Raw genomic sequence first — 12,343 nt, 5'->3', positions numbered from 1 at the left:
CACCGAAGGTTCTGTACAAACTTAATTAAATATATAGATAGTTTATCCATATCAGGAATCGAGAATTCGGACAATTTTTGCCTGTTATTGATACTGGCAAGATCTTACAATATGTGGTATAAATAGCCATACCTTTTGATTGCACTGACACAGAAGCTTAAATATTTTACAACACCAAGGGACTGTAGACTTTAGTGCATGACATAAATTTCAACTTGTTATATCCACCCATTCCCATGAAAAAGGGGTCTTAACAGGCAGAAAGACAGTCAGATAACATGACAAAAAAATAATTTTTTTGTGTGTGATATTATTGGGGCAACAGCCTTGCCACAGTGGATACACCGGTTCCCGTGAGATTACCAAAGTTAAGTGCTGTCGGGCGTGGTCGGCACTTGGATGGGTGACCATCCAGGCTGCCATGCACTGTTGCCATTTTTCGGGGTGCATTCAGCCTCATGATGCCAATTGAGGGGCTACTCGACCGAATAGTAGCGGATTTGGTCAAGAGTACCATTGTAACAACCGGGAGAGCGGTGTGCTGACCCCACGCCCCTCCTATCCGCATCCTCCACTGAAGATGACACGGCGGTCGAATGGTCCCGGTAGGCCACTCGTGGCCTGAAGACGGAGTGTGTGTGATATTACCACAAATTAACAATTTTTAGATTTTTTCCCTTACTTGTACTGCAGAACTGAGAAACCCGCCAAATTTCATTATTCTAAGTTAACAGGAAGTACCCAATGGGTTCTGACGAGTGAGTTTGCAAGAGCAAAAGTATGTGACATAAGTGGCCAAATCTTTTGTTTCCACTGACGTAGAAACTTAATTTTTTTTACATCGTCTGAGGACCATAGACCTTTGTATACGACATACATTTCAACTTGATACCCCTACCAGTTTTTGAAAAATTGTTCTTAACAGTCAGACAGATGGACAATAAAGTGATACTATAAGGGTCTCATTTTTACCAATTGAGGTAGGGAACCCTAAAAGTATGTAAACCATTTATTAACAGTAACTGAATTTTCCACTAGTGCTTGGCAGAATGTGATAATAATATCAAAAAGGAAAACACTTCCCAATGTTCTGTACATTTATATTTACTCGGTCAGAAACTGGCTTTCAGCTTCTCAGGCAATCTTCAGGTGATTACTAAATGTTGCAAACACAGATAAACATGATGTGCAACTTACGCAGATATTTGTACAGAAGATATGAAAATGATAGTGTGTTTACATCAGTAAACATTACTTTTTTGGACACTTAGAAATAATTAATTAACTAAAAAGGGGGATAAACAAAGTTTTTATGCGGAGGTACATTTAACAACAGGTGAGAAATAAGGTGACTTTATAGTCCGAATCTAGTATTTGTAACAAAAACTTAATTTAACAAAGAGGAAAACAGAAACTGAGTCTGATCATTTAATACTAGGCTGGCATTCTGTGTACTGTTTTTTTATTTCTTTAATTTTTTTATTTATTTCCAAATGCAAAACTTCACATTCTACATCATATGAATGGTTTTTCACTAAAAGATGATCAGTGAAGTTTGATTCTTTCTGCCTTGATCTCCAGCTTCTCTCATGTTCACTTAGCCTGAATGCCACAGCTCTGCCTGACTGCCCAATATAAACTTTTTCACACTGCTTGCAAGTGATTTTATATACACCAATCTGTGCCAAGGATTCCAATTTGTCTTCACCATTGAACCAAAATTTTGATATGCTATTGGTATTATAAAATGATTTACGATTTCAAAAGTAATCACCATAACTGTTAATACATTTATCCCACTGTGAGACAAGATGGTGACTGCCATCACAGAAAAATGTTTGCAGTTTCCTGCGAAACCGTGATTGTATCCAGGCGCACATCTCTTCATCCTAAGCAAATCGATGGACATGAATGTCGTTCTTCAGGCCTCCAAAAATATGGAAATTGTATGAGGAGAAATTCAGACCATATGGAAGATGTGTAAGGGCTTTCCAGCAAAACCTCTGCAGCGTAGTCAAAACAACCTTCAGAACATGTGAGGGGGACCCTGCTTCAAGTTGTAGAGAGATTCTGTTGGACCAATTTTAAATCAAGTTTGTCAGGAAAGTAAATCCCATATTAAGAGAGTTGAAAAGACAGTAAAATATCTGAAGCTTGTTCAGGCAATATCCATACAGCGATCCGAGACGTGCAGTTGCTACTGAGCCAAAGATTGAAATACAGCTCACGTCTACATTAAATAAGAGGCAAGTCAAGACAACCAAGTATGATACACAATACAGCTTTGTGTCACAAAGCTCTGAGATTAACAAAATACTTTACTTTTTCCACAAAAAATCCAGATAGTCTTGTCACTTTAGTTGGCTGCATCAACTTCGGGTCTTCCATGCACAATTTTCCATGTCTTCCATCACCACAAGTATACAAATAACCATTACCTGTTAACATATTGAAAAATACACAGTTAAGGTCATACCGAAATGAATCAAATCATATCCTTATAAAAGAAAATGCATGCTACAGCAGATAATGGTAAATGGAGAAAAAAATTAACACTGCAAATAATAGTATGGGCAATGCCCTGAAACCAAACTATTCATCAGCTCAATCTGCCCCTGCCCCCTCCTCAATCCTCGTCGAATACTACGAATACTATCTCTCTCCTCTATACACACTATTATCTGATGTGTATCTCTTTTTATCATCTATAGATTTTTAAAGTGCCGCTTTTGTTAATTTTTCAAATGTAATGTCTAATGTTTCAGAATGTCAATATGTCTAGTATATTCAGTGGCTTCAGTTCAATTGTCAGTTGCCAGATACTGCAGTCGTGTGTGTGTGTGTGTGTGTGTGTGTGTGTGTGTGTGGTCTATTTTTGACGAAGGCCACACTGGCGAAAAGCTAATTTGTGACAGGCTTTTGTTGTGCCTATCTGCAATTTAGCATCTCCGCTATATGATGAGTAGCAACTGTCCTGGTCGTAATACTGTTGTATTCAGATAATTGTTTTCTCACACTCTCATACTAAAAATGGATCTTCACCATTCATTTTATTTTACACCTGTTTCTTCAAACTCATTAATGGCTGCTACTACATCAGCACGCAAGGAAATATCAGCCCAGTGCTTTATTTCCAATCCTCACTACTGTTAGTTAATTGTACACCATCAAACCATAGGAGGCTGAACCACGCACAAATGCTCAGGGAAAAATATACTCTCACACATCTAAGGAACAGAGAGCAATGTGGTAATACTATCTAGTAGTTTTTGGCTCGATATACTTGCCTTGGGCAAGTGCCCTGATTACGCTATATTAGTTAGAGAAGACTTTAACCTATTGAATACAGACTGGCCCGTCTATAGAATTGTTGCAGATAGTGAGGACGGATTGTCATGCAAAAGTATAAACAAGCCTGAACTTATCAACAGCATCAGTATAGAAACAGGGATTATTGATCATGATGTTCTCATGGTTACTTAGAAAATCCATCAAAAGGGCTAAGAGAGATTTTATGCTGGAAAGAGCAGAGTTGTTACCACACTACTTAGACAGTGAATGGACATAATTTAGTTAAAGAATGATGGACATAGGAGAATTATGGGCAAAGCTTAAACTGAATATAAATTGCACTCAGGAGAAATATATGCCGAGCATGTGGACGAAGGATGGAAAAGACCCACAGTGGTTGAATGTCAAAATTTGGAATATTCTGAGAAAATAGAAATTGTCACATCCTGGGTTAAAAAATATGGTCAACAGCAAAAGTTGGCAGACATTCACGTTTTCAAAAAGATCAGGCTGCAACAAAACATGCACCATCATATGTTGGTGAAGGATTTTGCCAAGAATTCTTAAAATATCTGGTGCTACATAAAATTGCTGGTCGATGTCTTCTATTCAGTCACTTACAGACCAATCCGTCGAAACACAAAAACTCCCATAGGGATGACATAGAAATTGCATACTTGGGGTGAAAAGCAGCTGAAAGAGTTAAAAACAAATAAGATGCTAGGTCCAGATGGAACCTCAGTTCAGTTTTACAAACCATTCTTCAGCACTGACCTCTTACATTTATCGTGAATCTCCTAAGCAATGGGGCAAAGTGCAGGTGACTTGTATACAAGAAGAATAAAATAAACTGAGGTGATGAAAGTCATAGGATAGTGATATGCACATATATAGATGGTGGTCGTATCATGTACACAAGGCATAAAAGGGCAGTGCATGTGGGAGCTGCCATTCATACTGACATGATTCATGTGAGGCGGTTTCTGATGTGATTGTAGCTGCACAATGGATATTGACAGACTTTGAATGCAGAATGGTAGTTGGCACTAGACACATGGGACATTCCATTCTCTCATCACCGACAATGCAGGGGCCGACACCCTTCACTTAACGACCAAGGGAAGCAGCATTTGTGTACAGTTGTCAGCAACAATGCATGAAATAACTGCAGAAGTAAATATGGGATGTATGACGAACATATCCATTAGGACAGTGTGATGAAATTTGGTGCAAATGGGCTATGGCAGTAGATGTCTGATGCGAGTGCCTTTGTTAACAGCACATCACCACCTGCAGCACATCTCCTGGGCTTGTGACCATAGACAGCTGGAAAACCGTGGCCTGGTCAGATGAATCCTGATTTCAGTTGGGAAGAGCTCATGGTAGGGTTTGAGAGTGGCACAGACCCCATCCAGCTGTGGACACAGACTGTCAACAAGGCACTGTTGGTGGCTCCATAAATGTGTGGGCTGTGTTTACATGGAATGGACTGGCCCTCTGGTCCACTGAAATGATCATTGACTGGAAATGTTCACATTCAGCTACTTGGGAGACCAAATGCAGCCATTCATGGACTTCATATTTCCAAAAAACGATGGAATTTTTATGGATGACAATGTGCCATGTTGCCAGGCCACAGTTATTTGCGATTGATTTGAAGCACATTCTGGACAATTTGAGCAAATTATTTGGCCACCCAGATCGCCCGACATGCATCCCATCGAATACTTATGGCACATAACCGAGAGGTTCATTTGTTCACAAAACTCTGCACACTTCCACAACTATGGACAGCTATGGAGGCAGCAGGGCTCAATATTTCTGCAGGGGACTTCCAACAACTTGATGAGTCCATGCCATGTCCAGTTGTTGTATTACACTGGGCAAAATGAGGTTCGACAAGATATTAGAAGATATCTCACAACTACTGCCACCTCAGTATAATGGATCTGCAAAATTAAGATCGTCTTGAACACCAGTTTCTGTAGGATTCTCAACAATATTCTCAGTTAAAAATAATAAATTCCTTTGAGAGAAGAGAACTTCGACCCACAGATTTAGAAAGTATCACTTGTGGATATCTGAGAGTGGCTTTATCTTGCGCAATGCCCTGCAAATGAAGGGTACAGGTAGATTCCATATTCCCAGATTTCTGGAAATTGTTTGAAATAGTGCCACACTGCACACTTTTAACAATATGTGTTAAGACATCAAGGAATAACTTCCATGTCCTTTGAAGGAGCTGTAGAGAGTAGAAACTGCAGAGGAAGACTGAGATTGGACTATAACCATCAAATAACTGAATATGTGCTACTCTGAGATGAAGAGCTTGGCAGAGAAGAGGAATTTGTGTCGTGCTTCATCAGACCAGTCAGAGAAGACTGATGGCGAGGGGGGGGGGGGGGGGGGGCAGGCACGTTTAACAGACAGAGGCAGCATAGTGTAGAAAAGATCATGGGAGTGCTTCAACTGTATGAAGATGTGGATTTATGTATAGAAAAGTCAGTGCCGTAGCTGCAAATAAATATCTCATTTGCAAAGAGTAAAGTTATTGTGAAAGTGTATTGGCCAAGGAATGTGAGATAAATGATGTTATTACTGGCAAATATTATTTGTGCAATTCACATCTATTTCAGTCATGTATGCTGCTCAACACAGCATTATCTGATGACTCAGAATATTCTGAAGATGAGCGTAATATTTAAAGAACGCGGAGTAAAATACTGGCTCCTTAGGAACTGCTAATAACCTTGTGAGCTCAACAGGAGCATGCCTACAATAAATGGAGTCTACTTAGACTACTTGAAGTCAGTCAGAATATACTCACCAAACGAATTTTATGTCAAGTCACTGCAGGTTATTGAAAGGGAAGTTTCTAGGGTATGTTAGACATACAGTAAATGTAATTTATTAAATATAGGATGTGACCTCATACTATGCTGCTACTTCTTTTTTGCTAATGGGGCTGATGTCTTTCGTAAATAATTACATGTGGTATAACAAATAGGATGAAGTGAAGATCAAACATGGCAACACACGCACAGACTCAGAGTAGTCTTTGCATTTGAAACTACAAATGAATTTCAAGTGGTGAGCTGTATCCATGCAGATATAATGCAAAGAAAACAAATCACATAACAGTGAAGAAGTACTGGCCAATGATGTCTGCCTCAAGCCATGAGAATCAGTGTACTCTTACAGAGTACAGAGTAGGAATGCTACTCATATTAGCCACTGTGTGCCTTTTTCCGCTATAGGTTCTCTTTGAACTGCAGCATAGCTACTGTGGATGACACATTGTTAGAGTGAATACTAAGGAGTCTATCAAGTCTGGAGGCTGAGTATGTATGTGAGCCATGCAAATGAATTAAAGACAAGAACGTGGATCAACAATTAGTTAACAGAAGGGAGACAAAATGAGATCATGAGTGATTTTATGCAGATGCATCTTATGTTGATTACCACAAATAACTATAACAATTGTTACTGGTAAATGGCATGAAAGGTGGAATTTTGAGTTCAACAGTGTGTGTGTAAATGACAGAAATCATAACGACTGATATTTATTAATAGATTCCAAAATTTCTTAAAACTTGATTCTTAGGTGTTATATTATTCAATATTTACAAAAAGTAAGCATCACTCTAGGCAAAGCACTTTTGATGTAGTTGCATTGGGATTGCTGCAGTAGTTGTGGGGCTTTCTGGACTGACAATATTGGGCAAGAAAGCAGAGTTGTTGGTAACAAAGATGATCAGTTATGTGAGTTAAGGGCAGACTCTAAAGATGAAGCAAACGATTCGAGATTTTTGGAAAATAGTACATTGATGGAGGATACATTGTGTGACACACAAAGAAAACGCATGCGCAGTGAGGCGGGAAAAGCCTGATAAATAGACAGAGAAATATTTTTTCAGGCTTTAAAGAAACAAGAACAGTGATTATCGAAAATCAGGAAGACTTGTTTAAGTAATTAAAACAATAATTAATTGATCAGTGGAGCACAACATTCAAAAAGCACAATGAACTTACAGCAACATTGAGCATATCACCTAAGAGCAACATGAATGAATTTTACAAGTAGATGTGTGAGTAACAACAAATACCATGGAGTGGATTTAATCCCTCACAATAAATGAACTAGGAAAACGGGTAGAAGCAACCGAGCCAAAATTACAGGAAACATGTCAGTTGGTTATTGTTGGTAGGAAGTTTGTACCACAAGAAAATTGTAGGTTTCAAACTTTCTGTCTCAGAAAGTGAATATGGTCTGAAACGGAAGGGAAGAGTGCATATTGTCAAACAAAGTAGCTGTGAAAGTAGTTCATCATTTCTTAATGAGTCTTATTTTGAGTTTTGATCACCTGTCATCCGTCACTGATTAGAACAGCACAAATTCATTTACCTGCAACAAAACTGGATGCATGTCATCTTTTACCAGGGACTGCCATCAAATAAAAAATCACCTATCATCAACACAGTCAATGGTAAATTAGAGGCAAAGAATACTACTTAGTGAAGCTAGGGAGTTAAGTAAAGAAGCCATTCGCTCCATGCATTCTGCACACTTTCACCACTGACACATTCTCAACACAATTCAAAGCCAACAGAAATTGAGAACCTTCACACGGAAACTACATTTGCTTCATCACCTGTCATTGTATCAAATAAACAGTAAAATAAGTCCACTGCTGACCTTTCTGATCATGAATTTTACACCTTGTGAGAACCACAATATGAATTGTAAGAACGTATGCTATTATTCATCTGTCGATTAACAAATCAACTTCAATTCTGATTATACACGCATAGCTCTGTGTATAAGTACAAAAAAACATACCAATTTTTATGGGAATATGCAACAGTTAACATAAATTTTAATGGACCTATTGCAACGAACAGATCGATGAATCTAAAAATTAGTTATCAGAGTAGTCACTTGAAACAACAGTGATGTTGCCTGCAAAATTCTTTCAGATGCCCTCTTCTGAAAGCTATCTTAAAAATTTCCAACATTTAATCTAGTTTCCACAGATAAAATGTGTGATAAATTGTACACAACTCCATTCACTAATGGCCATTTCTGGTGGTACACAGTTGAGTTTGGTGCAGCTGTAATGGTGCTAGTGGTCTTCAGTATACTGTAATGTCTTCACTTTAGTGCACAGACATGGAGATGAAATGTTCTCTTTTCTAATAACTGTGCAGTATCTGTACTCCTTGCACTTGAATTACAAATTGCCTGCTTCCCTTGTGACTGACACATGGCACTATTTGTGATGACACTACCTTCCACAAAAAAAAAAATTATAACCAGTCACATCTTTGCACGTAAAATTTATGATAAAAGCATAGTAATTGCTTGTTCAAAATTAGTACAAAGAAGTTTAATCACCTTATTGCTATCAAAAGTGTACTCAGCCTCTGACACTAGGGTGACAACATTTGTCCTCTAGCGAGTTACCCAGTAAACTACTCTCCAAGTTAAATGTATTTCTATCATTTAGTTTATTCCACATACGGTGGTGTCTGGAAATAAAGTTTTAAATTCTCTGTGGGAAATCTGAGATTTTTTCCTTGATGAGAATTGTGGTTTTGATTGGAATGGAATTTTCAAATGTATAGCTGTTATGGTTCACGAAAATCACAATTTAAGATCTGTAGTAAGAGGGGGTAGTTACTATTTTAATTTCTTCTGCAATGGGCAACGTAAACCTCTTTGCACAGCAACACGTACACTTCAGACTTCTTTTTTGACACCTCAAGAGTTTCCTCAGAAAATTATGCCACACTGAATAACTGACTTAAAAAGTTACAGTGATCAACATTGGAAAGGCCATGCTATTCAATTAATTTGATAAACAATCTATAAGCGTCTCCCAATTCAGATTTTTGTGGAGATGTAGGAAAAGGACTTTCATGTGGATTCCTTTTGTCATTCCCTTTCTACATCATTTTTGAAGATTTAGTTTTAAAGTGCATTTTCTGGGTCTTTGCGACATTCAGCTTTAGTCCATTTTGATGCAGTTGCAATTGGAGATTCTCTAATGAGTTTTGCACATTACATATAATTTTTTTCTGGTACATCATTTTCAGTGAAGAGTGAGGTGTCACACTCAAATAAGACAAACTCAAATGGAAGCTTCTCGCCAGATCATTTAAGCATGACAGGAATGGATAAGGACCAATACCAAAGCTTGCTGAGTAACATACAATTCACCAAATAGAAAGCTTAAAGAGAATTCCTGCAACTTTTCTCTCTTTATCTAATGGTGAACTTGTTTTTTTCTGTAAACTCACTGATTCCAATTATAGCACTTTTCTCTTTCTGGAAGGCAAATTTATTAAAAAATAATAGTGTTCAATTTCCTTTCCAATGTTTTGTTTATCTGAGAGAACACTGTGAGAAGACACAGGTCAATTGCTCCCTCTGCATACATTTTTAACATGTTTGGGAAACACCCTCACACCATCGTGTCAGTCAACACACGAGAAAGTACTCTAGGAAAATTAAAGCTCTCGTGCATGCTGTAAAAGTACAATCTACCAAGTGGGAGAGATGCACCAGCTGCTCCCGAGAGCGATGTTAGCAGACAAACCCTATTGCCAACAGCCACAAATTCAACAACTGCAAGTTCATTCACTGCACATTTCTGAAAAAAACTAATGACACTCTAATGTAAGAGCAAATTTCACATGTAGCAGACTACATACCTAATATGGAACATGATACATTTGTATATTTAATTTATCATAGTTAATCCTTCAATTTTTATACCACTTCAATTTATCCAACTAAGCACATTTTACTGTAATTTTCCTTTTTATTATACTCATTATTCTATAAATGAAATAGTCCACTACGTCAAATAATAACAGGGATACATAAAACATTATACAGCTAATATAACATAATTCATTTAATTTACACACACACACACACAGAAAATTCTAAAGAGTTGTATTTCCTGGAAAGATGATTATACTAATTGGTATACTAGTTCTTGTGGGTGAACGTTGAAGTGATATGTAACTAAGACAAAACCTAACATAAGCCAAATATTATAAGTCTGGTAATTTCATCAAACAAGGTAAATGTTGATAAAATATTATTGTAATTGTGGTAGTCTAAATAGTCAAACAAAATTATGACATTGTAGTGCCTCGAGAAGTTCGGGGTAAATTCTAGAGACACTCTGTCTTCCACCGTCTCGAAAACTCGATGAGTGTGGGAGAATGGAAATGTGTCTACAGTGCCACCAGTTTTTGTGCGTGCAGAATGGGCGTGTATTGGGAGAATACTGCAATCATGGTGGTTGAACGGCACAGACAAGTGTTTGCCGCTCGCACCATAGAAGCTGTATGTGATGTACAAGGAGCAAGCACGTGTTATTCTTTGACGGTGTAATGACTAATTGTTATGAACAAATGAAATATGTTTTGACTAGAGATTCTTAAATTTGGTGTTAAACTTGCTAGAAGCAAGAACTGGCTTTGAATTTCTGATGGTTATTAAACTCATCACATTGTAAATATACTTAATTGTATCTGTCGGTTAAAGACGCAATTGACTTGCAAGAATTTATATACTTATGTGAGACTTGTGGAAATGGAAATATACCAGAACTGAACTGAAAGTATTATCAGAGTACCCACTTATTTCAAGGACAGAGAGAGAGAGAGAGAGAGAGAGAGAGAGAGAGAGAGAGATTTTTTTTAATCCCTCTAACCAGCATCATTTGTTCGGAGAAGAAGTTGTGTACATCGACACAGCCGCGTATCCACAGAAGTGAATTGGCTGAACGTTTCAAATAAGTCAATTGTAATCAGAGCAAAGGAAAGTGCGCAATCCAGTTTTGCACCGCTTCTCTTGTCGCCAAACCGTTAGAATGTGGTGACCATGACAGGATTCGAAAAAAGAGGAATTTTAAAACGAAACCAAGATAAGAAGATATTGTGAGTTGCCATAGCAATCAATAGTAATAAGACAGAGAAATTGTTTTGCAGAGTTGGATTCTGCATAAACGGCAAAAAGGGTGAATGTTGATGAATACCAGACAAAAGAAGAAGTAAGGAAAATCTCAACAGTTTAGACGAGATCTATTCGACGACGACGAGGATCCAGTGTGGAGAGTAAGCAGCCCTCATACACATCACAGGGGTGTGGACACAGTAACAGCAACCGACACCAAGGGCGCCAACTGCTGCTCACCCATGCTGACTACAAATCTGTTGCCCAGCGGGCAGATTCAGCAGCTGTAAACACTCAAATTACTAATTTAAGTAAAAATCTAGAAGCTCAGAGTTTACAATTAATGCTAGATTAGATGCACAAAGTAAAGAATTTACTGCTCAAAATACTTCTTTAAGAAAGGAACTAATTGCCACTTTAAGTGAAAAACTAGAAGTACAGGGTGAGGTTTTAAATGCTAAGTTCAATGCCTTAAACAATAAAGTGGAGAGTTTGCAATTAGATTTAATGAATGAATTAAGTAATTCCCTGACTAACCATGTAAACCAACTGTTCACTGACTTTAGTCAGACACAAAGTAATCAATTTCAGGACTGAGCTAAAAATCTAGAATTTGATATTGAAGATAAATGTAATAATGTAGAACCTGATTTAGTGAAAAATTAGGATCATTTTAAAGCATATGCAATGTTACATTTGATGCTGTAAAACAAAGATTACACATCTTGGTTTGTCGGGTGTTCTGCCGGATATCAGCGTCGTACTTGCACGATATTTCGGTCACATAGCTCGTAACCGGGTCCACTCGAGGAGCAGCCTCAGGTCGCACCTGATGAAGGTTACGAGCTACGTGACCAAAATATCATGCAAGTACGACGCTGATATCCGGCAGAACACCCGACAACCCAAGATGTCATTAGATCGCCGGGAAAGCCTGAAGAGTTACAAAGATTACACACTTTAAAGGAAAGTGTTGAAAAGCAGGACAAACTAATTCCTATAGTCCAATCACAAATTGTAGGCGTTAACACGTGAGTTGATACCGTGGAAAGAAATTTTAAAGAGAAACTAGCCACTTCA

The 12,343-nt window shown here is 37.9% G+C and overlaps 1 protein-coding gene across 1 annotated transcript in view; it reads right to left on the bottom strand.

Annotated features, from left to right (window-relative positions):
- The window catches only part of LOC126419139 (X-linked retinitis pigmentosa GTPase regulator-like), a 358,411-nt gene that overhangs the window by 170,437 nt on the left and 175,631 nt on the right, over window positions 1-12,343 (bottom strand). Inside the window, exon 9 of the mRNA XM_050086247.1 lies at window positions 2,323-2,438. Within this exon, the coding sequence (XP_049942204.1) occupies window positions 2,323-2,438 (116 nt within the window). The remainder of the gene's footprint in view (window positions 1-2,322; window positions 2,439-12,343) is intronic.

The sequence above is a fragment of the Schistocerca serialis genome, chromosome 9 (genome assembly GCF_023864345.2).
Source record: "Schistocerca serialis cubense isolate TAMUIC-IGC-003099 chromosome 9, iqSchSeri2.2, whole genome shotgun sequence".
Taxonomy (NCBI): domain Eukaryota; kingdom Metazoa; phylum Arthropoda; class Insecta; order Orthoptera; family Acrididae; genus Schistocerca; species Schistocerca serialis.
Note: the sequence above shows the minus strand (reverse complement) of the source record. Positions and strands in the feature narration are given on the sequence as shown.